General features: G+C 38.8%; 1 protein-coding gene across 3 annotated transcripts; it reads left to right on the forward strand.

The window, feature by feature from the left end:
- The first annotated feature begins 5,667 nt into the window (after window positions 1-5,667).
- On the forward strand, window positions 5,668-27,440 carry OGFRL1 (opioid growth factor receptor like 1). 3 transcript variants are annotated; one of them, XM_032340407.1, is made up of 7 exons: window positions 5,668-6,024; window positions 10,142-10,228; window positions 10,382-10,463; window positions 13,448-13,526; window positions 13,623-13,689; window positions 13,796-13,941; window positions 18,326-27,440. In XM_032340407.1, the coding sequence occupies exons 1-7, from the start codon at window positions 5,791-5,793 to the stop codon at window positions 18,990-18,992; spliced, it is 1,362 nt and encodes a 453-aa protein (XP_032196298.1). In that variant the 5' UTR covers window positions 5,668-5,790; the 3' UTR covers window positions 18,993-27,440. The 3 variants fall into 3 exon arrangements, with proteins under 3 accessions (XP_032196298.1, XP_032196299.1, XP_032196300.1); XM_032340408.1 differs by having other exon boundaries at window positions 10,385-10,463; XM_032340409.1 differs by lacking the exon at window positions 5,668-6,024 and adding an exon at window positions 6,065-7,740.

The following is a 27,440-nucleotide window of genomic DNA, read 5'->3' on the forward strand; positions in this document are numbered from 1 at the left end:
GGAGCCTCTGTTCTTCTCTTTGTTGGCCTCTCCCTAGGTTCCCTTGAGTGTCTGCAAGTCATGGCAACTGATTTCCCTCAGAACAAGCAATTGTGGAGATTAAAGTGAAAGCTGCAATGCCTTTCATGACCTAGCCTCAGACGTCACATGGTAGCACGTTTGGCCACACACGGCCAGACCTCATTCAGTGTGGGAGGAGACTTTTCAAGGCCACAAAAATGAGGAAGTGGACTATGAGGAGTTGGACTATCTTGGAAACCGGGTAGAATAGACAAAAATTTCAAGTGAGACAAAGCCTCTGTCTAAGCACTCTTCTAAAGATATTTGTAAGCTATGAAGCCTGGAAGAAACAGTTGTTGCCAAATAGGATAGTGCCTGTCTTTGAAGAGACGGCCATCTGGATGGATTGTACCTCCTCTTGCCATACACGCCATGCCTCAGTTTTTTCCTGATGGAGTTGCTGACGTCTATGAAGAGTTATTCTTTAACCCCCCCACCCTCCCCGCCCCAAACAGCTTGCCTATCTCAGAGAAGGCAAGACCAGAGTCTGGGGTTGGTTAGGGCTTAAGCAGCCTACCCTCGTCTTTGGGCAGGAGCATGACTTGGCTTCTCTGGTACACTGAGGCTGTCATCAAGCCCTGGAATAAAGTGCCAAATGCTTGCCTTTGGGTCTCTCAGCATCCCAGGACTCAGTGACAGCACATCTGCTGGTTCTCCGGTGTCCTCTTAGGGACACCTGTGCCCTGAGTAGTCTGGAGGAGATCCATTCCTACAATCTGCTCCTGGGAGTCTTTTCACAAGATTAAAAGTAACTGTAGAAGAGAGGGACTGGAACTCTGAGGAAGCCTGGAGGAACCCACAGGAGTCACATACTCCTTGGGTATAGATTTAATAACAAGCACGCTTCCAAGCTGGCTGAAAGTCCATAATGCGTTTACCTAGCCATTTCGTATTCAGTTACTGTCATACTTTGAAGCAATCAGATAAATTTAAAGGGCCAAGAACACAAATTATATAAAGTAATAGCAAATATTTAACAGTAATTGGAAAAAGGGGATTTGGGGATAAATACTTATTTATATTCATGGAAAAGAAGCAGTAAGTTTGGAGGTAATAAGTAAGACTTTTTCTTACTTTTCTTTTTTGATTGAGGTGAAAATTCCTGCATTACACAGTGTTTATATTAATTTTCTTTTGAAATTTGAAAGTCTTGTTTTACTTAAATGTTAGAGAAGATATTTTCAGTTTCTCTTTTTAGTATAGTATTTTAAATTGAATACAAACTCCAAAATATGGGTCTAAACGCTGCTGTATTATCCAAATAAAGACTCCAAACAAATGTTATTATTGAACAAAGGTTATTATTTTTCCAATTTAAACATGGCTCTATTTTTAGTCTACAGGCTGAATTTATTTGCTTGGTTATGTAAATGATGGTTTATCACCAAATTCTTATATTAATTTCAACTTATCTCCACTGATATCTTATTATATGCTAATTCAGTACTCAAAAATTCTATGAATTTTCCTTTTCTTTATTAATAAGTTTAGTGTGATTAGTACAAAGGACTCTAAGCTATGAAAATACTCAGTATTGGAAATGAATCTAGAGCTGGTCTTTGAACTGTGAATTATTTCTTGGGAATAAATTAGTCCTTTAAAAATATTAAGCTTCTCTTTTAGCAAACCACCATATTACATGGATTGTACAATGTACAGTTTTCATATTTAAATAACTCTGAGGGCGCCTGGGTGGCTCAGTGGGTTAAAGCCTCTGCTTTTGGCTCAAGTCATGATCCCAGGGTCCTGGGATCGAGTCCCACATTGGTCTCTCTGCTCAGCAGGGAGCCTGCTTCCTCCTCTCTTTCTCTCTTTGTCTGCCTCTCTGCCTACTTGTGTCTGTCTGTCTTCTGTCTGTCAAAAAAAAAATCTTAAATAACTCTGAGATAGCTTAAATAACTTAAATAAAAGCTTAAATAAAAACTTAAATAAAAGCTTAAATAAAAACTTAAATAAAAGCTTAAAAAACTCTGCCTCTCTGCCTACTTGTGTCTGTCTGTCTGTCTTCTGTCTGTCAAATAAAAAAAAAATCTTAAATAACTCTGAGATAGGATGTACGTTGTTGCTTCAGGGTATTGGCTAATACTCCAGTGGTCTGGAAAAGGCTACAGAAGACAGCAACCTAACATATGTAGCCAGGATGGCTCCAATTTCTCAAGTCTGTTGAGAATGTCAGTTTTTTTACTCCCTACATGTTTACTTTACTATAAAATAATAAAAACAATGAGCACCTCTATAAAAAAATAATGGAAATAGAGTTGCTTTTGATAAAAGATGGTAATTTTTTTAATAGCACTAATTTTTTCCCTCCATAGGTCTTACATTCCTAGGAATTACTGAGAAGTTAATTCTTGAGGTTGGATAACATGGCCTTTGATCTACTCTTTCTTTTTATTTGGAAGGCCTACAAAGGAACATACATAGCAATAAACCTTTTTTCTTAATATCCTTAAAATACAATTCACTATAAAGAACACTTTAAGATATATCACATGTGTCTTGGGTTCTATTTTTTTTTAAAGTTTCATTCCAAAAACCCCAGCTCTTCCTTACAATGGCCTCACCCTTCAAGGACATGGCTGAAACCATGACAAGTTTCAAGACAGTTATACTCCAGTGTAACTGTCTTCAGTCTTATTCTGGCTATGGTATCTGTATAGCTTAAAGTAGTTTCTGCATACAGGGAGTTAGAAGTTATACTTTATAATAGGCATTGTCATAGTAGTTTCTCTTTGTACCATGTATATATATTATTAAATATTACTATTTCTATTAAATTCAATGCTCTTTGTAGATATATTAGATAAATAGTTATTAGAGCTAACAGATATCAATAAGTTAATATCTTCTTGCTAAATGTTGAAATTTTTTTAAAGATTTTATTTATTTGAGAGAATGAGTGAGCAAGAGAGAACACAAGCTGGGGGAGAAAAAAGAGATGCATGCTCCCCAGTGAGCAGGGAGCCTGATGACGCACTTGATCCCAGGACCATGGGATCATGACCTGAGCTGAAGGCAGACACTTAATTAACTGAGCCACCCAGGTGCCCTAAGTGTTGAATTTTTTACATAAAGCAAAGACATGTTTCAGTGTAGAAGTCTTAAATACTCTCAAGAGTTAGGATGTTGAAAAATTTAGGTTTTTGGGTAGGGTAATTCCTGTGTATAGAACCAAGAGATGACAGATCTCCAGAATTTTTATAAATACATAGATCGGATACAACGTGATCAATTATTGCTAGAAACTTTCAGAATTATTACTTACGGTTTTATAATACCTCACATAAAATTATGTTCTTTAGAAAAAAAATTGCACAGCTTGGCACAAAATCTATAGCCCTATAAAAACTTGATATATTGACCAAAAGGTAGCAGGAAGGTAAGGATTTAATTATAGCAGTTATATATACAAACACATGTAGGCTTATGCAGACACTTTCCACTGCACCATTATCTACTGCTGTGTAACAAACCCCTGCAAAATTTAATGACTTAAAACTTAAAAATCAGTCATTTTATTATATGTCAGTATTTTGAAGGTCAGGAATTTGAGCAGAGTTCTGCTGAGTGGTTCCTTTGTTCTGCATGGCATCAGTGGAGGTCACTGAGAGGAATTCAGTCGGTGGATGGTCTGGTCTGGAGGAGCCAATGAAAGTCAGCAGGATTGAGCAGGGGATGCTGGAAGGCAGGGCTCAGCTGGGACTGGTGACCTAAAGACATACACAGTGGCCTTTCCAGCATGACAGTCTCATTAGAGTTAAAATTCTTTTGGGGCAGCTCAGGGCTACCAGAGAGTATGTTCCAAGACAACTCAGTAGACGATGCAAGTTTCATTGTAGCTTAACCTTGAAAATTCAAGATATTCTATTTTTTGAAAATCCTCTCTATCTTAGTTTCCAAAGCAAGTCACTGAGGTCAGCTCCAATTTAAGGGCTAAGGAATTAGAGTCTCTTGATGGGAGGAAAGCAAAGAATATAAGGCAGCTCCAATCTACATACAACTAGACCAACTGATGGAGCACCTGGGCATAGCAACTATCCTTAGACTCCCTCTGTCTGGAATGCTTATGGCTGGACGGACAGCATTTACTTCTGCAATGTGCTCTGGTTCTCTGCCAACCAAAGATGAATCCAAATCCCCAGATATGAGCAGTTGGATTCATGTGTTCTACTGCTGCTCCATTTTTTCTTCACTGAGCCATTATAATCAAAAAAGTCTTTCTGTGCATCTGGTGTCCATTATTTATTAGTTTTAGAGCTTTTCGCAGTCATGGACCACAGAAGGTCAGAGCTGCGAAGGACCCCGATATAAAATTTGGTTGTATTTTACAGATGAAATTTAGGACTAAAGTACCTATGCGACCTGTCCAAGGTGAGAATCTGATTAGGGACAGAGCCGCAGCTGAGATATCTTATAGCATGCTTGAAGAGTGGCAATCTTGATTTCTCTGTAGGTTGGGCACCCTGTGCACCTGATTCTTCCACTAGAAATAAACTACTGGCCTTGACTCAGTCTCCTATTTTATCATGCAGTACTTTAGAAGAAACTACATATTTCAAGTACACCAATTTATAAGATATTATCTTATTTATCTAACCTATTTTCTCAGTTCCCATTCAACAAATGTTACTGACTCCCTACCAAGTTCTGGCATACATACAGACATGACTGCTTTCAAGAGGCTTTCCTTCCTGGTAAAAGGTCGTAACACAAAGTTTACAATGGCCATTTTGCTCTGGGCTCCTTATTTGATCATGCTATTTTTATCTTTATTTCTGTAACACGTTTTCTCTCCTCCTTTCATTTCTGGAACAGACCAAGAGGGCTACAGTTCTGAGGTTTTCTTCTACTCAGGGCATGGATGTAGAGTGGGTGATAGTAAGACCTTCCACAGATCAGTGGGGAAGTCTAGCTGTTATTGGTCCTTTTGTTTCAAGAGATATTTGGTCATCAGATGAGCTGACAGAGCTTTGACTCCATCTCGTCCATGGGGACTCTGGGTGGCTGGCCTAAATACATAGTCCTGGTAGCTTGGATTTTCTGTTCTTGTGGTGCCCGGTCACCATTAGCTTTTGTCGTCTTCTGCTGTGGCTCATTCATCTTTCTCCCGGACCAGCCAAGAGAGGAGGAGGGGGTGTGGACGGGACTCCCCGCGGGCTGTGACAGCGCCTTCGACAGCCCGTCCACCCAGCCCCCGGCGCCCAGGGCTGGGCGGGACCACTCTTCCCGCTCCGCCGGGAGGGGCCCCAGGCCCGCGGTCCTGCCCGGAGTAGGGGTGGAGAGGGGCGGGTGAGCAGCCGACCCCGAACCTCCCCAGGACACGTCCAAGGCCAGGCGGAGGCAGGCCTTCCGGGGTGGAAAGCGGGCAGCGAGGTGTGGCCCCGGAGCCGGGGCCGGCGGCGCTGAGGCCGCGGGCGCGGGCAGCGGCGGCAGTTCGCTCCCCGGGGCTCCCGGCCGGCGCCGGCTCCCGCGGGTGGGGAGGAGAAGGAACCAGATGGGCGGGTTCAAGCGTTGGCGGCGGCGGTCCCGGGGCCGCCGGCTCCTCCCCGCGAGTGTGCCTGTCTGCCGCTCGCCGCGCTGAGGCAGTGCGGCGGCGGGCGGGCCGAGGCTGCCGCCCAGCGCCCTCGCCGAGGCCATGCCCGGGCCCTAGCGTGCCTGCCGCAGCCCGCGCCCAGTGCCCCGTCCCGCGCCCCGCAGCCCCGCAGTCCCGCGCCCGCCGCCGCCTCTTCAATGGGCAACCTGCTCGGCGGGGTCAGCTTCCGCGAGCCCACCACCGTGGAGGACTGCGACTCCACCTGGCAGACGGACTCGGAGCCCGAGCCCGAGGAGCCGGGGCCGGGTGGCGGCGGCGAGGGCCCGGGGCAGGAGCCCGAGCAGCCTGCGCAGCCCCCGGAGCGAGTCGGCGGGCGGCCCCGCGCCGGCCCCGAGCCGGACGAAGACGCCGAGGCGGCGGGCGCCGAGCAGGTACGCGGCCCCGCGGTGGCCTCGGGCTGGGCCAGGGCGCCCCTGCCCCTTGAGGAAGGACGTCGCCGGGGACAGGGGCAAGCGCCGAGCGCCCCCGCGTACAGGGGTCCGGGGCGCCGGCGGCCGCTGGTCCTCCGCGGCCAGACCCCTCCGCGCCGGCGGCCGTCCCGCTGCCCCGCGGACGCGGGGGGGCCTGCCGTGGCCCGGAGCGCCGGAGCCGTCCCCTGCTGGCCTGGGGCCTGACCGCGGGCGCGACAAGGAAGTCCCTCACGGCAGAACCCAACTTGAATGGGTGTTTTCTTTGCCTCTGCAGCGCAGCTGGGTGCTGCGAAGGTGGGGTGGGAGGAACCTGTCTAAAAATAGAGGATTGTGAAAACTGGTCTAGTGCGTGTTATTGGTAAAAATTACCCAGAATAGGGAGGCACTGCAACTAAGGAGCAGCGAGCATTCTCCTCTGTACGAGGGTCTACAGCCATTCAAGTATTGTGGAAGGTCCCCAACCGAAGTTAAAATGCCACAATTCTTACCCTAAGTAAGGCCTTTCAACTGAGGAGTTCAGGGCATTCTTCAAAACTCTTGTACCACCCAGAGACTTGTTGCTCCAACTGGGCTTAAATCATTTGCCTAATATCATTTGGAGGAGAGGTTAGTAAAGGGATCACTATCCCTTTTAACCTCTGACAGACTGAAAATAATTCGGAAAACTAAAAAGGAGGAATTGTATAAGCAGCCCTCTAAAAGAAGTGCGTGCCCTGGAGGTATTAAAGGTTTGTGGTTCTGCATTAGGCCCTCCTCTTTATCAGCTGTGGAGGAATGAGAGTGGAAAAAAAAATGGAGCCCCAAGTCAAATATGACCACAGGGTGCTTGGCTGGAGAACCTAAATATTACAGCTAAGGCTGCTTTATAAATCTGGACGATCATTTCTGTGTAGGTCAGGAGGAAGCAAAGTCCCAGGGCAGGCTGTACGCTAAATATGTTATTTCAGTCACCTGCAGTTTCGGGGGTTGGGAGGAAGTTGCTGTTTTCTTCCCCATTTGAGACAAAACTGAGGTTTAGAGAGTATGAGGAGCTTGCCCAAGAACATTCAGGAGAGAATGAATGATACAGACCCAAGTATGTTTGTAACTAATGTAGAACCTTTAACCTGTTGGAATTGGGACTAGCTCTCTGACCCCTTGTTTGGGGTTTGCTGGTTTGCTGATGGGTCATTTTGCATTGTGAATTCAGCAGCCCCCTCCCAAAGTATTAGAGGCTGTACGCCAGTTTTTCCCATTCTCTTGTCTCCCAATTAAGTAACCGTCTCAGAGAAGTTTGGGATATCAAAAAACGCCAGCTTAGATTCAGTCCCGCTAACTAGGTCCATCTATAGAAAACAATTGGATAATTAATGTTTCAGTCAGCTAGTTGTGACAGAAATGGTAGACCACAGCAGACCTCCCTTTTCCCCTTTAATGATTTATTTTTCTTGTTACTGTCACCATTTAACTTCCCTAAAAAAAAAAATCTCCTTTTTAATGTTGCTTTTTGACTGTCAGCTCCATTTGTTGCCCCTCCTGGTAGTCATTTGCGAGTACTACTAGACCTACCTTTAGGATCCATCCCGGTCTGACTACTTCTCACCTCCCTCATTGCCTTCATTCTTAGTTCAAGTGAAGATTTGACAAGTGATGGTGACATTAACAATCACCAAGTCTGGGGAAAAAGCATCATCAGAGGTTAAGTCAAGAATTCTCTTCAATTTTATATCCTATTAGACATCCAAGTGGAATTCTTAACATATCCATGGATGGAGCCTTAGTCCAGGACTGCAGTCATCAACTTATATGAATGGTGATGTACGAAGTCCTGGCAGATAAGTGGTCATTAAGGAGTAATGAGAAATAAGAACCAAGCTCCTCTATTTAGAACATATGAAGGGGAGGAGGAGCCAAAGAGAAGTGTGACAAGGGGAACCAATGAGATTGGAAGAACCCAGAAGAGGTGTGGCTCCTGACAGTGTTTCAGGAAGGAGGGAGGCATTGAACTGGCCAGCACTGCTGGGAAGATGCCCGAGTTGAGCACTGAGATATGGTTTGGTAAAGATGGAGATTTGTTAGTGATGTTGAAAGAGCTGTTTAGATGGAATGCTGAGGATGAAAGCCTGATTGTGGTGGGTCATGGGAGAAGAGGAGGAGAAGATAGGGGGTATGTACAATTCTTTGGTGATATTTTACTGTAATAGGGAGCAGAGCTGTGGAGCTGCTTTTGAGGGGGATTTGGCAAGGAATGTTGTGTACGTTTATAATTAGAGATACTACAGCATGTTTGTCTGCTGAGAGGAATGATCCAGAAGAGAGGGAAATTTTGATGATGCAGGAAATAGGAACAATGAATATATTAAGGAACAGAATCCTTGGCTGAGCAGGTGAAAGGCACAGGATAGAGATTCCAAAAGGAGCAGAAGTTGAGGAACAGGTCAGATACTTGCAGGTTGGTACATTTAGAGGTTGGAGGATGCAGTCATTCTCACGATAATCCTGGGAAATAGGTAAGGGCATGACTCATTATCTTTGTTTCACAGAAGATGAAACCAAGATTCAGTTAAGTGGTTGGCTTAATGCCTCACAAATAAGTAGCAGAGTTAAGACAATCCAAGTCTTGGGCTGTTGACATTGTACCAAGGTTCCTATCGTGCTCCTTCACTTTTAGTGGAGCTGAAATGGCTTCATGCCTAATTAGCTGGACTTGCAGCCCCAAGCCTGGGATTCCAGTTCTATGCTCTCACTGAGCTTTGGGGCCTTGTTCAACTTCTCTAAGCACAGGCTACCTTGTTTCTAAGCTGGAAACACTAATACCTGCCATCCAGGTGTGTCCTAAGAATCAAATGAAATAATATATATGTAAGCGCTTTGTAAATGGAAAAGTGCTTTCTATACAAATGTAGGATGATGATTCATATGATTGTAGCTCAGGCTAAATAGATTCAGAAACTTGCTAGGCAGAGCTATTTTGAAACGTGTGGCAAGGACCAGAATTTAAGCTTTCCTTGCTTATGTAACATGACAGAGTAGCTAATGTTAAACATCGGAGAATTTGGTGTTAAAGTAAGTATCTCTATACTTGTAGTAATAGTGAGAATCACACCACTTCAAAAGGTGCGAAAATTGCTTGGAGGATGCTAATCTGTCAACACAGATGGGGGTGGAGGGTGATGAGAAAGGGATTGGGAGGGGGTGAAGCTCTTAATGAATATTCAGACCTAAACTTTGTCTTCTGTTTCATCGTTATCATCTGTCTTACTGTCCTGATTATCGCAGGACACGAGGCACTCCCTTAGACATTCTAATAGTAGGCTTGGTTAGAGAAACGAAACTGATTACGTTGACCCATATCATACATCTTAAAAATTATTCACGGTGTTGAAAATTTTTAGAATTTAAATAGTATGAATAAACTACCATATATAAGTTACTACGATCTGAAGTTCATTTCATTTGAGAGCTTTTACTACTCTGTGTATATATATTTTAAATTTGCTGATTTATGTCACCTTGTGTTATCACTGGAGTCACAGATTATACATGCCTGTGTGTACTTGTTATGGTGCTACGAAGGATGGAATTTAGAAAGCTATTTAATTTGTTTTAAAAATCCACTTTTCATTTCATAAGTTGTGTTTTCCTTCTAAGTACAGCTAAATGTTGCAGTTAGTGACAATTTTCTTTGTAGAATTGATTTATTATCTTAACAATTTTCTAGTATTATATATTCTAAAATTTTGTCAGAATCATTTGTGTGACCTCTGGTAAAGTAAATGTCTTAAATTCATTTTGAGTTCTGTTTCTGATGAATATTGATCTAGAACATTTGGCCTCTATAGTTCTTGGTGAATAATAAAGTTTTTCTATTCAGTAAAACGCCTTGGGACAAATGTTATTGGGTTCAAATCAGGCAAATAGAATGCCAAAAGATGTTGTAGTAAGCATCATTAAAAGAAAATTTCTAATACTGTCATTATACTGAACAGCTTGATACTTTTCAGGCTTTCGTTATGGGTGTTCATTATTTTAAGTGTTCTAGAAATTTCTCAGATTATTTTCCTTCACCATGTAAATGGAATTTCACTTTTTATTTTAGGGTGGTGATTCCACTGAAGCAACTACCAAACCAAAGAGAAGTTTTTATGCTGCGAGGGACCTGTACAAATATCGACATCAGTACCCAGTAAGAGTATAGAACATTTTTCTCTAAAACATAAAATATTTCCCTTCTCTGTTTTTCTTATTTTGTACTGCTAGTAAGCAAACATGCAAGAAGGGTCCTTGTGCCTTTTTTCTGTGTCCATATGCTGGAAATTGACTTATTTTTTTCTTTTAGCAGAACTTCAAAGATATCCGATATCAAAATGACTTGAGTAATCTTCGTTTTTATAAGAATAAAATTCCATTTAAGCCAGATGGTAAGTAATCTGCTACCCTGGTAAAAAGCAAACTTTAAATAATAACATATGCTTACTTGTTCTTTGTTTATTGTGTGGTCGGTACCTTCTTAATGCATTTATTCATTGACTGGCTTTACTTTGCTCTATAGGCTAATGTGTCCCCAAAGTCCTGAACTCTAGAGTTGTGAACATCCGTTTGGCAATTTCTGGAGGAATAACTGTGAATTAGCAATACCTTTCCACCACTTGTTCATGGTGGGGGCCATGATAGTGTTAGTGGGGGCCACTTCTATGAGAAGCAAAGAGATGAGATTCATAAATTCAGAGAGTCAAAGAATATTAGGTTACTAAGAAGTGTTATAGGGGATCAAATTAATCTTTCTCATTTTAAAGATGAGGTCACTAGGTCTTAAAGCTTGGATGACTGACTTGTCTGGTCACTGGGGCCAGTATTCTTTTCACCACACCATACCTCCAAATTATTTAGAACATAGCCGAAGAGTAATGGTTATATTAGAATTATTAGATAATTATTAGAATTATCTAATTCTAATTCTAATTCAAGGAGCTCCAGCAGTCCCAGTGCAGTGTTCTGATACTCTAGGAAGGGAACTCCAAAGATGGTAGATCTCCATTCATCTCTGCTGAGTAAACTGCTTCCTCCTTTGCAAGTGTACAGCTGTCCTCATAGAATCTTTTCTATGATTCTCCCCCTATAAGGAGGGGATGCATCTGTTATGGTAATATGCATATTTCACTGAGGCTTCGTGCTGTGGTACATGATGAGCATCCTAATTTTATCCAGGTTAAACCAGCAAAGTTGGCTTCTCTCCTTCTCGCCCTTGTCTCTTTGAGGTGACCAGATGGCCCTGGCTTCTGCTCTTTTTTCTTAGTGGAAACTGAGCCAGATCCACAGCCATGTGGGTCAGGGAATGAGGGTCAGAGATTGCAAAGCTTTCCAAGTAGCAGGACTACATTCTTTGGTAAACTAACTGGAGGAAGGCTATCTAAAGACTGGGAGGAGTGCTGGGAGGAGGAATTCCTGCACTGTGTACTGAGAGATGTGACAGTTGGGAGTCTGGACAGGAGAACATTGTCACAATGGCCAGATCCGCTTGTCTTTAATTAATTTTCTGGTGTCCCAAAAATCTGCTCTAATTAAGGAGGAAACCTCTGGGTAAAAATGCTCTGTTGTGTTTACTAAGGATAGAAGCACACTGCTTTATTTACTAATTGAAATAGTGTTTGTTAAATTATTAATTTTTTTAGAACCTGGGACAAGAAAACCGTTTGAAGAAATGCAATGATAGATTGTTAATTTGACTCCTACTTGAATTTAATAAAAGTTACCTAAAGGAATGCCTTCAAATATTAAAAAACATTGAACATGACAGTATTTAGCTAGATTATTTTCGTATTTCTAGTAGTGAATTTTTTTTTTTGTGGTAGTAATTTAAAGTAATAACTTCAAGCACTGCATTAATTTTTTGTAATCTTTACCACAAAACTTATTTTGAAATCTTATGGGGTCGGTAGGGGTCAGAAGCTTTATCTGAGATCACATAAAGTGTTATTCTAGTTTATTATATAAGTTACATAAACTCACCCAATTTCTTCCCCAGTATGTTCACACGTACACATATCCTTCCCCCCGCCCCTGCAACAAACATTCACTTGCCAGTAAGCATAAGCCTGCAATGATGTATTTTAATTATTAAGCAGGAAGAGGGATAGTTGGAAGGGATAATTGATTTAAAAATGCTGATAAGGCCAAGAGTATGATTCAAAAACAACTTTTTACTCAACCTTCCAAGAGTAGACTTCTACCATAAACTGGTGGTATCTGGTAAAAGCAAGAATAAGATGAGTTGCTTTTGGAGAAATATGTTGTATTTTTTTCTGTAAAACTCATTAAATGGGCCACATAGTCAATTATGGGGATCTAGATAGAGTTAGAGAAGCAGGAAGGTTTTGTTCTACAATTGGCCCTTGAACAGTGTAGGGGTAACAGGTGCTAACCCCTGTGTAGTCAGAAATCCATGTGTAGCTTTTGACTTCCCCAAAACTTAACTGCTAATACCCTCCTATTGACAGGAAGCTTTGCCAGAGGTATAAATAGTTGATTAACACGTATTTGGTATGTGATAGGCATTATGTACTGTATCCTTACAAAAATAGTTCAAACTTATATTGTTCAAGGGTCAACTGTAATGGGTTCTTATGGGGAAACAGTAGAATGTGGTGAAGAGGGCTTAGTTTTTGGAATGAGAAAGACCTGTATTCTACCTTTAGATTTATGATTTTGTCAGTGTGTGACTTTGAACAAATCATACAATGTCCTCGTTAGTAAAATGGGGATGGTAGCACTGGTTTGGGAGAGTTATGTGAAGATTAAGCTGGATGATATATACTTTGTGTAATATGGATCCTTTTTCTCTATTTTTCCTTCCTCCCTTTCCTTCTCCTTTTTCATGCTTTTCTTCTCTTTCTCTTCTCTCACCTTTCTTTTATTCCTTTCCTTTTTCCTGGGCTACATTTCATCTTGATCCCATCTTGTGTTTAAAGAAGTTAGGACCATCTAGGGCAAGGGTTGGCAAACTTTTTCTGTCCAGGGATGAGTAAGAAATACTTTCAGCTGTGTGGGCCATGTCGTCTCTGTTGCACCTCTGCAACTCTACTGTGGTTGTGTAAAATAATAAATGAATGTGCATGGGTATGTTCCAATAAAACTTTATTTATAAAATAAGTGACATAGTTTGTCAGTTCCTTTAGAGTAACACTGTTGGATAGAACTTTATGTAATTCAAGGTACCATAGAATTTTGAAAAATTAGGCCTATTACATAACTGAGTATATGGCATAGGATATTCTCCTTGGCATAACTTTTGTGTGCTATTATTAAATTTCAAAGGTTTTAATATAAAGATTAAGTGGTTAAAAGTTAAAATGCCTTCAACATTCTCTTAAATGTCTGGCTCATCTTCTAAATATTTACTACCTAGGTGTTTACATTGAAGAAGTTCTAAATAAGTGGAAAGGAGATTATGAAAAGCTGGAGCACAACCACACTTATATTCAATGGTCAGTTACATTTCTGTATCTTGAACCATGTCCTATTTAATCATGTATGTTTTCCAGATAACATTAATATAACAATATTATTTTTCTAAAAAATAGGCTTTTCCCCCTGAGAGAACAAGGCTTGAACTTTTATGCTAAAGAATTAACTACATATGAAATTGAGGTAATGCAAGCTCATTTCATTTTATAGGAGATGGCTCAAATAATATTGTTCTTTTATTGTCCTGGTAACTACTGAATCATTTCAGCTGACTTTTTTGCCCCCTTAGGAATTCAAAAAAACAAAAGAAGCAATTAAAAGATTCCTCCTGGCTTATAAGATGATGTTAGAATTTTTTGGAATAAAACTGGTTGATAAAACTGGAAATGTTGCTCGGGCTGTTAACTGGCAGGAAAGGTTTCAGCATCTGAATGAGTAAGTAAAGCCCTGGAGTATATCAGGGGCCAGCATGTTATTTTTTCTGGATTGGAGTTTTCTGTATAGAGCATAGTAACAACTAGTAGATGGACCAGAAATTTGAATTCAAAAGCTAGTCTGAAATGCATTTTATTCCTTGCTCTGTCTTCTAAAGCACAACAAAACAACAAGAAAGAATGACATTTCAGGTCGGAATAAGGCCATTCCTCTTCAGAGCTGTTTTTTCCTGAAACCTCTCTACTGCCCAGGCCACGTGGGGTCTCTCTCCCTCTTTATATCATGGTTCCTGGCACTCATACCCATTTCTTGTATACAGCTTTCCACATCTCCTCTGCTAAGTTGTGAGTGTTCGTCGGGCATGGTACCTTCTTAGATTAAATCCATAAATTAAGACTATGACATATAAAAATCATTTTGTAGACTGGAAGGGGAAAGTGAAGGAGGGGGAATCAGAGAGGGAGAAGAACCATGAGAGACTGTGCCCTCTCGGAAGCAAACTGAGAGTTTTAGAGGGGAGGGCGGTGGGGGACCAGTTGAGCCTGGTGTTGGGTATTAAGGAGGGCATGGATTGCATGGAACACTGGGTGTTGTACACAAACGATTAATCGTGGAACACTACATCAAAAATTAGTGATGTACTGTATGGTGACTAACATAACAACAATAACAAAAAGACTGAAATATGTCTGTACATTACTAAAAAAGAGGGAAAATTAGAATCTTCATTATTTGGGTAAAAAACAAAAGCCCACTTTTGCTTACTAAATCCTAAAACCCGTGAAGGAAATTTTAATATAGTTTATTTGGAATTGATTTACTGTATTCTTTTGCCTGGATATTTATAACTTTCATTAATACTTATACCCAAAGTTTATTTTTCTTATTATTTTCTTTGTATGCAAAATGATTTATTTTCTTTTTAATTATAGGGTGACTTATGAATGTTGGACCATAAAACCAACAACTTTAAAGCATTTTTTAAAGTTTTTTTTTTTTTTTTTTTAGCACATTGTAATTAGCTGAGCTGGGCAAATACCAAGGGGAAAAAAAAAAGTAACCTAAGAAATTTTTCTTTGCCCAACAGTTTTAAGCATCAGTTAACTGAATTTTTTGGTGTTTTCCAGAACTTTCATCTTGCTTTGCTAAAATCAGTATAAGTATTAATGTTTAAGCCTTCTTTTTACTTTATTAGTCATAGTCAACACTATTAAAATGGTAGCTTGTACTAAAACACCGAAGATATAGGCATAAAGTTTTATGATCCTGAGGACAAGATCCAGTAACTCATAACTCAAGTTAAATTTGATTTATTTAGGACACTTAGAGCAGAAGCATATATGCTTTTGCCTAAGCAATGTGGATAGCTGTCTCTGGACAGAGTTTCTAAGGCCTTCTGTCATACTGTCAACGAACGCTATCAGCAAGTAGCCTACTGACGTGAAGGAGAGCAGCAGAGCATCATTGTAGAGAATCGCCATCCTCAGCTTCTTGTTTCTGCTTGGAATAGCAATCTCATTTAGTATATGTTTGTCGAACGAACAAACAATGAACAAAAGACATTTGCCAGCTTAAATCCTCCTTGGGGTTTTATTTTCTGATTCTCTAACTGATAGTTGGAAATAGATCCCTTCTGAAGGTTTTAATTAAAATGATCTCCTGGCTTAGGTCAGGGGAAGGGATCCTGAATTAACCATCAGATTCCCTTGCCCCATTCAGATCCTTTTCTCTCCACCACCCACTGTCTCTCATTTTCCTTTCCCTGGGTATTGCACAGAGCTTTTATTTGTGTTTTAATCCGTGTGACATCTTGAGTTTCTTAGAGTAGGCAGGAAACTCAATATATTTATAGTAGCCCAGCAGAAAAAAAAGTATTGAATGAAAGTGAAATGAAGTAACGTTTAGTGAACAAGTGACCATGACTAAAAGAACTGAAATATTTCCAAACATGGGAGTACAGATATGTAGACCAACCACTCAGATGTATTTCCAATTTTATTTGTAAATTAAATTTACAAATTTAACTAAAGGATAAGGATAAAAATCCTTAGATTATGGAGTCTACTTTAGACCCTGGAATTGCTTCTCACTTTTATTTTATTTTCTACCTCCTGTGTGTTCTTTCTTCACCTACATGGTCTTCCTGACACCTGCAGTCCTTTTACCATCCTTACTTCTTTTGGGAAGCCCACCTTCTCTCTTTTAGCTGCTGTGCACCTCCAAAGACTGCTCACAACATTAAAAGGGTTTTATCTGCTTTCTTCTCTCTTCTGTTTTGTCTTTCTTTGTCATATTTATTTCAATTCATAACTGAAACACTCAGTTTCTTTCTTGTATACTTCTGTTCCATAATCTTCATTTTTGTTCTCTTCAACCCAAGTTTTTGTCCTTTTCTACTGTTACGTAAATATTTTAAATCAGAGACTGTATAGATATGGGTAAATGTGTACAGAAATCCCATCTTGGCCCTTCGTCTAGGACTAGATATGTGCAATTGAGCTGTACATTTTGGTTGCAATAGAGTACATTTTGTTGCAATAGAGTACATTTTGTTGAATCATGTAACTCATCTTTGGGATTTTTAAAAAGAAATATTCCTCCCAATTTTCCACGCATTTCTCTCTCAGGTTTATAGAAGCAGATATTGCTCAAGGATTTTATCCCTAAATTTTGGGGGAATAGAAACTCCATACTAACCTAACACTAAGTCGTTTCTGCTGTTAATGGCACACTGTCTTAACCTCGTTCAAATTAATCTTGCCTTAGAAGATTTTTACTTCCTAACTATTGAAAAATACCGATTCTTAAGACTGAAACATACCTGCTGTGTTTTACCCTTTGGCCTCAAAGAGTCGAATATTAGGATAACACTTTTGTGGTCAACATCCAGGAGAATGGGGATGATAAAACTGCTGTGCTTGTCTTTTCCAAGGTTTGGCTAGCCTGAATCATTAAGGTTTTTGTTTTGTCTAGACAAACTTTCTTACTAACATGTGAAACTGTGGAACCATCCCCTTGTGTCCCTCAGGTAATTCCACATCCTTCTTCACTTTTCCCAGATAATTTACTAGTTCTTCCTAAGTGAAATATTGCAAATACTTTTGGAAACGAAAGCAGGTGTATGCATTGCTTGTATAAAGTTCAGTGTCTGGTGTATAAAACAGGTTTTCGGGGGGCGCCTGGGTCGCTCAGTGGGTTAAAGCCTCTGCCTTGGGCTCAGGTCATGATCCCAGGGTTGTGGGATTGAGCCCCACATCGGGCTCTCTGCTCGGAGGGGAGCCTGCTTCCTCCTCTCTCTCTGCCTGCTTCTCTGCTTACTTGTGATCTCTGTCAAATAAATAAATAAAATCTTTAAACAAACAAACAAACAAACAAAAACACAGGTTTTCGGAAGTTAGAAATAAGTGGTGGGTATGGTTGTGTGTCAGTAGAGGGTATATCAATCCCAGGCTGTTGATGATGCTTGAATCATCCGTGCAGCAGAAGAAGCCTTGAGGAGGCAGCCAGTTATTTGTAATAAGGCAACTGTTGCCCAGTGACGTAGGGTAAATATGTTATGAATTGTGAGAGAGAGGCTTGGAAAGCCTTCATCTGATAACAGCTTTGGTTTGGGGACAGTGAAGAAGTTTGTGCAGTGTGGGGAAAAAGGCATCTTTGGAGTCCTTGCCATTAGAAGCAAAATTTAAAATTCTCTAGGAAAAAGGAGACAGAGGCCATGGACGGAAGACTATTAGGTGATTAAATTGGGAAAGGTACACATAGGTGGCTCTGAGTACCACATTTAAATAATAACAATCACAATATGAATTTTAAATAATTTCTAATTTTTTTTGAGTCCTACGTGCTCTGCATAGGTCTCAACTTACTTGATTCTTCTAACAGTCCAGTAAGGGAAGGGCCATTTCGCTTATTTTGTAGATAAGGATATGGAGTCAGAGAGAGATACCATAACCTCATGTAGCTGTGGGGGGTAGAACCATGGTGCAAGCTCAGGTGTGTCCCCAAAGCCCTTGCTCCTCACTACGTTGCGGATAAATGCCCTAGTAGACCACATCCTCAGTGTGCTTAGGAAACAACAGCTCAACATCAGTGGGAATATATTTTAGATCTAAATATTTCTCAAACATGAAGAATTAAAGTAACAGGGGGAATTTATATTACATATTTTAATATTGCATAGATTGCCATTACATTGAAGTATAAGGTTTTAATAACTTCTAATTTATTCTTCCAATGGTGTGTGATAGGACTTTCGGTAAAGTCATTGTTCAGTTAAAAAATATTTTTCCAATAGTTTTCATTTCCCTGCTTTTCTTCACCTGATTTCCACCTTCCCCCCCCACCCCCCACCAACACACACATTTTATTCAATCCTCTCTTTCAGGTCCCAGCACAACTATTTACGAATCACTCGTATTCTTAAAAGCCTTGGTGAGCTTGGATATGAAAGTTTTAAATCTCCTCTTGTAAAATTTATTCTTCATGAAGCCCTTGTGGAAAATACTATTCCCAATATTAAACAGAGTGCTCTGGAGTATTTTGTTTATACAATTAGAGACAGGAGAGAGAGGAGAAAGCTCCTGCGGTTCGCCCAGAAACATTACACGCCTTCAGAGAATTTTATCTGGGGGCCACCGAGGAAAGAACAGTCAGAGGGGGGAGGCAAAGCCCAGAAGATGCCTGCCCCTCCCACCTCCGGTCACATCAGTCAAACTTCTATGCACAAAAAATCCAAGGACTCCAAAAATTCCTCCTCAGCTGTTCATTTAAATGGCAAAACAGCCGAAGAAAAAAAAGCGGCACCTGGAGGGCCAGGAGAGGAGAAAGACAGGCCTAGTGCAGAGCCCAGCGGTGAAGCTACCAAGCCGAGAAACACAGAGGACAGTAATGGCGAAAATTCAAATTCTGAACTGGAAAAAACAGTCACCAGTCCCACTGAGCAGAAGGAGAGTACAGCTTCTCCTGAAAAAGAGGAGGATGGCGACAGTCATAGCAAAGACCCTGAAGATCCTGGAACTGCTGATGCTCCCGATGATGGACAATCAAAGTGAATTATCAGAGAACCCACACCCCAGCTTAGGTAAGGGAGGAGGAACTGTACAGGGTCTCCTGAAGAGCGGAGGGCACATTGCAAATTTTCCCCATCTGTTTTTGATTTCCCAAAACTTTTTTTGCTGGTTTTTCATTTTGGATGACAATGAATTTAATCTTTAGTAAGAAGTTTTAAGCAAGACCCAATAAACGAATGTATTCTGTAATGCTTTTAGGATGTGACTTTTCAAATTCTGTACCCAATGATTGCTTTGAAGTGATTTTCAATGTATCTGGGAATAATCATGTAGTATGTCATGTACCAAATAAATTCCTTGGGAGATTACAGTCTACATGAAGAAAAGCAAAGGGACGAATTTCGTTCTGTTGCCATGCTTTTTGCCAATTTATGGATTTATTTCTTAAGCTGGAAAAACAGTTTGGTCATTTCAGATCTATTCATAGAGTAATTTGGACTCGTCATTACAACACCTTAATATGTTTATTTTTAAATTCTGGTATGTGAGATTTATGTTCTTGGGGAGCTATAATCTCCCAGCCCATTTCGCGTCCTCACTGCCCTTGCCTGTTTCCCTCTCTCTGCACTTGCCCTCACTGGCCAGCTTTGTCAGCCAGCATGTGTGTTTCTCGGGTATGTTCAGGTGATCCCCTGTACTCAAATTTAAATGGAACAGAAAGGCACTTTTCAGCTGTACGATCATCAAGAATTTGCTTTCTTAAAATAATAAAAATGTCTTTCTATGTTAAATGCTTAAAAACAAATTTTGATGCAAAAGTCCAAGAGAAAGATTTTGCTTTTATGGCTGTTCCATATAAATTTGGTGCCTGTGTCTAAATGCAAATGACTAAAGAATTAAAAAATAAGAAAAGAAATTACTCATTTTTAAATGGCATGCTTCTTAACGCTGTCAACAAGGTAGTGGTCCCTAATCCTTGACTATCTCAGTGTTCTGTGGGCTATGAAATTAATAATAGTACTTAGTCCAGAGTATCTTTAAAAAAAAAAAACAATTTGTTGTATCTCTAAGTTGTGAAACCTCAAAATTGAGAATAGATTTGAAATTCCATATCCTCAGGTTTAGCAAGCACTTGATGTTTTGATACTGGTTAAGAGGAAGTAATTTTATTTCCTCTACTACTATTATTAATTAGTACTACAAATCGGAAAATAATCAGAAATGCAGGGCTGAGAACTTCAAAGCATGCGTACAAATAGTTAAAGCAATTAATAGAAAAAAAATTCACTTTCATTTAGAGCGGAATTGGCTTTTTTGTATCTCTTGTGCTTTTAGATTCACTTTAACCACCAGAGAATTTTTATTATGTTCTATTTGTTAGTCATAACATACCATCTTCTGTTACCTTTATGATCAGGGGATTTCCAGCCAAAGATTTCTAGAGAATATATCAACAGTATGCCTTTAGAAATACTTTATTGCTTTGAAGTTTACATGAAACATCACATTTGCTCAAACTTGACTTTTTAAATACAAATATTAGAAACAACTTGTATATCATATTCCAATTAATCTAGAGTATTTTCTCATTTTTGGTTCCCATAACATCCCAGTTTTTGCTTTCTATTGTTTGTGAAGTGAACATAAAGATTTGGGGAAACAATTCTGCTTTTGCATTTCAGTTTCGTTTTTGTATGGACCCTCTATTGTGGTGCTTGTAGCAATGTCCCCATAGAGATGATAAACAGTTTTCAGGGTTAGACGGTGAGAGTAGTTGTCACATTGAACTGAATTGTAGGAACATGATTAATTCAAAATATCTTACCAATTCTGAATACATGATAAAGCATTCAGACTGCTTTCTAAGTGTATAATACTAAAAATTTGTGATCAGATATTAAAATATTTTAAAAAAACAGTGGACAGAGACAAAAATAAATGGATATAATCTGAATGTCTTGGAAACTGAGCCCTTACAGGTAAAACATTTCATTCAACAATTTAACTTTTAGAATATTATTCCTAATTAGGGGTTTGATTAGATTGTGCCAATTAATTAGAGAAGATTTAGTCTCAAGGGAAAAACTGCCTGGCTTCCATTTAAAACAGTGGCCTTTTCCCATTATTATTTTTAAGATCCATATTCATATGTAACAGTATGATTCCTCCATTTAATCTGCAAATATTTTATGAGAGAATTCTTCAGTAGAGAACAAGTGAGGGGATGTCATTCCTTTTGCAAATAAAAACTGAGTGTCTAAAATTTTTTTTCTATAAAGAATACTTTGTACAATTAATAGTTTTTTAAATAAGATCTATAGATACGTATTTATGTGGGTCTTAAATATGAAACAGCCCTCTGGGTTTGACGCTGATGTTTTGTATTTTGAAAAACTACCATATGCTTGCAGAAATTTATTAAGAAGCTGTTTTAAAAATGCAGTGAAGCATGGCCAAATAGCTAGAAACATTATTGAATCTTTGCAAATATATAGACTTTATTATTGCACCTTGGATTGCGAGAATATAAACATTGGCTATTGATAAAATATTAAATTGCATTTCATGGCAAATAGATGTTATATCGCTTGGTTAGTCTAGTACATTTCTAATATTTTGTGCTTTCATATCTCTAAGGGGATAATATATGTGAAAGTATTTTGAAATACTGTAAAGTGATATATAATATAAGATATATTTCTGTACAGTAGAGAGAAGTTTATAACATTAAGAATATTGTATCATTATACAGTTTCATGCTCAATCTCATAAGGAACTCAGAAGAATCATGATAGAAGTGAAAATGTGTCTGCTTTCTCTAAATCAGGTCTAGTTCTCAGTTCAAAAATTATTTTGTATAGTTTTATTTTGAATTTAGGTTTTGAGACTACTTTTTTCAGCTTCAAGTAGAAAATAAAATATACAACTCAGGAGTTACTAGAGAAGTTCTAAGATTTTTTTTGCTAAGTATTAAAAATATAAATGTATGAAAATGTCATTTAACAGCTATCATTGTCATTATGTTTCATGTTTTGTTGTATAGAATTATCTACTTTGCTTCTAGCTTTTATGTTTTAATCTGAGTGAAAATATGATCTGGTGAAAAAGGAAAAACAGTGCCAGTGTTCTGAGTTACTATTCAAAAAACCATTTTAGTAGGTAAACTCTATATCAAGTGGTCAAAACTGGTTGAACTGATAGAGACTATTTGGTTAGAGTTAAATTTCCCTTTAAAATAGAGTTATGGTTGAGTTTATACTCTCTTGAGTAACTAAATCAACCAGGTTCTTTGTGTTTCTATAATTGAGGTTCTTCTAGAAGCTATATTTTCTAACCTGAGAAAAGGACATTCTTGATTTTACTTGAACGTAGCTTCGTCTACGAGTCTTTCATGTCTGTCTGGGCTGAGTGGGGATCCTTTGTTATAGGAATGGTTTTGAAGACTTCTAATTTGTTTCCCACCAAGAGAATTCCAGAGTATGGGTCAATCAGGGTCAGTGTAGGATCTAGAACATTAGCAGTTACATATATTGGCTTCTTTTGACTTTTTTCGTAGTGTTTAGGACATGAACAGATTTGTGTGGGGGTAATCTCTAGAGTGACAGTGAGTACTACCGTGCCTCCTTCCCTGTTCTAGTTATCCAGCCCACCCAGCAGATTGTGTTCAGGGACAGGCTGTGTTTTTAAAAATCCCTTATTACTGAAGTTAATAATGATATAGTTATAAATATGAATGCCTGGAGGTGTCCAGATGTGCCTTAACTAATGTAAATGGTTCTCATTCAGAAGTTTAGATTTTTACTCCATTGTAAAATCTTGCCGTGAGGAACTTTCCAAACCATGAATATCACTATTTTACTGAATTTACGTTGGTGCTTTTTCATTTTGGAGAAATTTCCCTTTGTGACAGTAGCATAGGAAGTGTACTTGCTACAGTGTTCAACAATGTCATTTATTTGACAGAAATTGTTTACAGTAAGAAAGATTAACTACATTGGTACACTTGTTTATGTTCTTGCTGGATTTTGCTACATGCTATGATTTTCATTTTAAACATTACTCAGTTACTACAAGTAATATTTATCGGTATTTCACTCTTTTCTTTGCTGCAGATGGATGAAGAAAATGGAAATATATTAGAGAATTATTTAGAAGTGTAACTCCAGTAGATGGTCAGAGGAATCTGAAACTAATTTTCTTATTAGAAACATTTAAAAAGCACTGTTTTTGCTTTTTTTTCCTAGATTAGAATCTTCTTTGTCATCTGCTTTTTTTCCTGATCTGTTCAGGAAAAATAACTAATTTTAGTTATTTGTGGGAAATAGCTTCTTAATGTGTTTGTTGCTTGAATTGAAGTTTTCATGTGGAGGATACAATTAAGTGTTTGTTTTATGGCTCAGACTGTGCCTGGAAGTAGAATCGAGAATGGGGACTAAGAATCAGGTGGGCGTCTTGGTACAGTGGAGCCAGCACTGAGTTCCAGTCTCTCCAAAGGCATGATGGGTCCTCAGAGCTTCCTCGGAATCACGAGGGTGTTGAGCCCCACTATCCTTGACTTCTGAAGAATGTGGAATAACTTGGACTCCAAATACAATTTTAATAGGTATCGATTTTCACAAACTATATTATAATTTATTACCATTTTGTAGTTGTTTAGGAAATTATGAGCAATTGGACACCTCCTATGTAAATCGTAGCTGAATCTTTATAACCATCTTGGGAAACATCAGAATACCATTTCTGCCTACCCCTCCTCCCAGTTCTTCAATCAAAAATTCTTTTGGGTTGTTCTTTCATAGGATAAATACTAAAAAGTTTTTATAAAATGACTCTGTATTTTAAAAATGAACTGAAAGGGAAGAGACATTGATGCCTACTTGTAAGGCTTGAAGACCTTGTTAAAAAAAAAAATCAGAAACCTCATGAAAATATATTTAAGCTATGAAGTTCATCATATTTTCATTTTTAAATTATAGCAGAGTTTATGGAACAGTTTACATTTACATTACAGAGAGATTAGTTATATAATAATCTTGACCCTAAGATATTTTCAAGTTCTGTACTCATTGGTCAAATGGGCATTGATTTTTTTCGGGGCTAATTTAGTTTCAGGTGAAGAAAAGGAAAACACAAATGGAACAAAAGATTAGAAACAGTAACAAGAAACTTTCTACAGAAATAAAGATAAAACCAATGATGAGTTTGCACAAGTGACAGAATTATTGGGAGCAGATGAGGAATGATCTATAAAAGCTTTATGGTACGGATGTGATTTCAGAATTAGCTCTATGTTATTTTTGCCTAGGAGATAAGGGATTGGTGTGCAAACAGAATCCCATTAATACTCTCATCTGAACCATGACTTCCACCCACTCCATGGTAGAATGAAACATTTCAGTAGAGGGGGTAGAAGTAGACATGATCAGGTACCAAGTTTAATTTCTTTGCCAGTGTCTATCAATAGTTGGTGGTTTTACTAACCAATTAAACTGAGGGACTGGCTGAGATAGGATTCGGTAATAAGATTGTCTAGAAATGAAGTAACAAACTCCCATAAAAGAGTTGACATCATATTAATTGTGTGGCATTAAAATTAAGAGAAAGAAGTGAGAGCAAAGCATTAGCTGATCCTTTGATAAACATGTATTTTCATTTTTATAAAAAGACAATTTACTCCCTTTTCCTGAATAAGCTATTGGCCTTTCATTAGTATTACCTAAGAAGATAGATGGCCAACTGGGTCCTGGCACTATTTTACTTTGGAAACTAGTGTCCTTTGTATTTTAGGTACTTCAGGAAAATGGGTATGATTCCTAAAAAGATGTGTGGTTTACTTCCCATGTAAGCTCTCACTGTCCAGCAGCCACTGGGTCTTTTCTGTGCTCTGTATTCTACTGAAGTATGAATTACAGAACGCTGTGCATGTCTGTTAGTACCAATACCATGTGTGTGTGGTAGGAGTTGTAACCAGTTTCTGGATCTGTATGGTACTATGAAACACTTGTTTTATAATTCTATAATTGTATGGCAGTGTTATGCCAAAAATGTATAAAGAACAATAGTTTCTGTTGCCGACTGCTGTATTTTAAAATATGGTTTCTGAAATAATATATTTAGAGTTCCTTTAGAGTAATTATTTTTAAAAACTATTGCCAAATACACATCCTGTAAAACGAATAAAAGCCACTTCATCTTGGTTAACATTTTAGCATTATGTTAGAGTACATTATATTGATTTTGCACGATTAAAATATTTTTGAGGAGCTGGAACAAATGACTTGCTGTTTTTCTATGATTGGACATATTTTTATGATGATCATATGAGATCCACAGTATTTCCTTTCATGTTGCAAAATAAATATTTTATTTTGAAGGGTGAAATCTTATTTACATATGAAGTTATTTTTGTTGCAAGATTTCGGAGGGCAGATCGCATGTGTAAATACTTGGATGTGTATTGTTTCTTTTTTTGCTTTTCTCTGTTTAAAAAGTATATTGAACCCAGATAAATGAAAATGAATAATTAATGGAGATGACATTTCTTCACCAAAGAGGCTGGTCTTTTTAATAAGTCTTTTTAGTAAGAGGATAGTTGGCCCACAAGGTTACATTAGTTTCAGGTGTACAACAGAGTGATTCAGTTTCTGTGCATGTCATGCTCAGATCATTACAAGAGTAGCTACCAGCCGTCACCATATAACGCTATTACAACAGCATTGTAAATAAGTCAAAATTTTGACTAAGGAAAATGCAGTTGTGAGGTGAAATGAAGAGGTTGCTCTAGATACCATGGGACCGTGTGGATGAAGATGAAGAGGGGCTTTGCTGCACTGATCTAGACAGGCAGGAAAAGGGAGGACAAAAGAACTAAGAATAGACTGTGGTAAGAGTCAGAATGAAATGACATTGTGCATAATTGAAAAACGGTTAGGGAAAAAAAATAACAGCCACAGTGGTGAGTGAGCATGATTTTAACTGCAGCCTTTGGGATGAATTGTTTAGTAGAGAGGAATGGATGCAATTACCTTCGTGAGGGAAGAATGGGCACATTCTGGTGATAGAAAATAGAGAAGTTTTCTTTCCCCTAAATGTTGAATGGCTGTAGGCAATGTGAAATCCTAAGAGACTGGAGAGTCTCAGTATAGTGAGAAATTCAAGACTGAGTCTGCATTTCTTTAAGAGCATAAAATTTAATATGGGAGAGAATTTGAAGAGAAGATTTGTAACATGTTCCTTATTTTAAACCTCAAGTGGATGCACAGCAGGCAAGCTGGTGTTCCAGGGAGGGAAGGAAATCCCAGCCTGGATAAAAGTAGTGATGGGCAGTTTGGCTTCTTGTAGGTGATTTTACGCTTTGGCGATTGTGACTAAGGGGCTGAACTGACAGAGGGAACATTAAGGATTATCCTGCCCTTGGGATTATCCCTGAGAAAATGTTGGATTATTGGAAAAGCACTTTAAAATAGGTTCCTAAAAACAGGGATTAGAGAGCCAGCATGGATTTGACTTGACTTCTCAGAAAGACGGGGTTTACTAAGGAATTTTGCTATACCACCCTACTATTTTTATAACCTTGGTGTATATTTAACACTACCAATGAATATATAAATATCTTCTTGTCAAATGGCATATAACATTTTTGTTGTGATTGAAATAGCCTGTTTTCTCAACTCTCGATTTTGGAAAAGGAAGAATTTAGAGGAAGAAGAATAAACAAGGGGTGGATGATGTGAACCAAATGAGATCTGACAGTTTACCTTAGAATGCCGAGCTTGTTTGAGATCTTTGAATGGATGATTTGACTCTTGTCAGAAAGAGAAGTTCAAGAAAAAGCCCCGAAGGAGTAAAAAGTGAGGGGTAAGATGTATTTTGTTTAATGGAGCAAAGCTGACTTTCAGGCCAGAGACTTGGATCTGTGCGACAAAACCATCACTTACAGGTGGCTGTGGGGCTTTGGACAAGTCCTGTAAATTCTCAGGGTCTTTGATCTCTCATTGGAATGGCAGCTATTTTGTGTTTCTTGAAAGGATTAAGTGTGGGTTAAACATGAGGGACTTATTCAAGATACTCCTTTACTGTGGCTCCTAGTATTCTAGGAAAAAATGCAATGTTTGGTCATGACATGTAGAATGTATCTCAATGGAATTCAATCTACTCTAATTTATGTTTATCAGACTTACAGATAGAGACAGATATTTTTAGTATAGTTTTTACTAAAAAAGCTGGTAGGTATGGAATTAATGATTTTATGTTTAATATACTGGTATGAACAGTATAGAAAATTTCCCTCACTGTGAATATAATGAATGTACAAAAGAGCCCTTTATTACTTCCGTAATTTTTTTGAATTGGTTTCCCTTTTTTGCCAAGAATGAGCTGGACTATGAGGCAGAGCTGAAGCCCTTTGATCAGGATCAGGAGAAGATCTAGTTTATTTTAGGATACTGTCAGTTCTGATTTTTATCAAAAGCAGAAAATTTTGATTTCAAA

This window comes from Mustela erminea, chromosome 4, assembly GCF_009829155.1.
Source record: "Mustela erminea isolate mMusErm1 chromosome 4, mMusErm1.Pri, whole genome shotgun sequence".
NCBI classification, from domain to species: domain Eukaryota; kingdom Metazoa; phylum Chordata; class Mammalia; order Carnivora; family Mustelidae; genus Mustela; species Mustela erminea.

Excerpts from the sequence above, each read along its gene's own strand:
- OGFRL1 (XM_032340407.1), top strand. The coding sequence starts at position 5,791 with ATGGGCAACCTGCTCGGCGGGGTCAGCTTCCGCGAGCCCACCACCGTG. Across the intron at positions 10,464-13,447 it reads AATTCCATTTAAGCCAGATG|GTGTTTACATTGAAGAAGTT; the intron begins GTAAGTAATCTG and ends TTTACTACCTAG. Across the intron at positions 13,527-13,622 it reads AACCACACTTATATTCAATG|GCTTTTCCCCCTGAGAGAAC; the intron begins GTCAGTTACATT and ends TCTAAAAAATAG.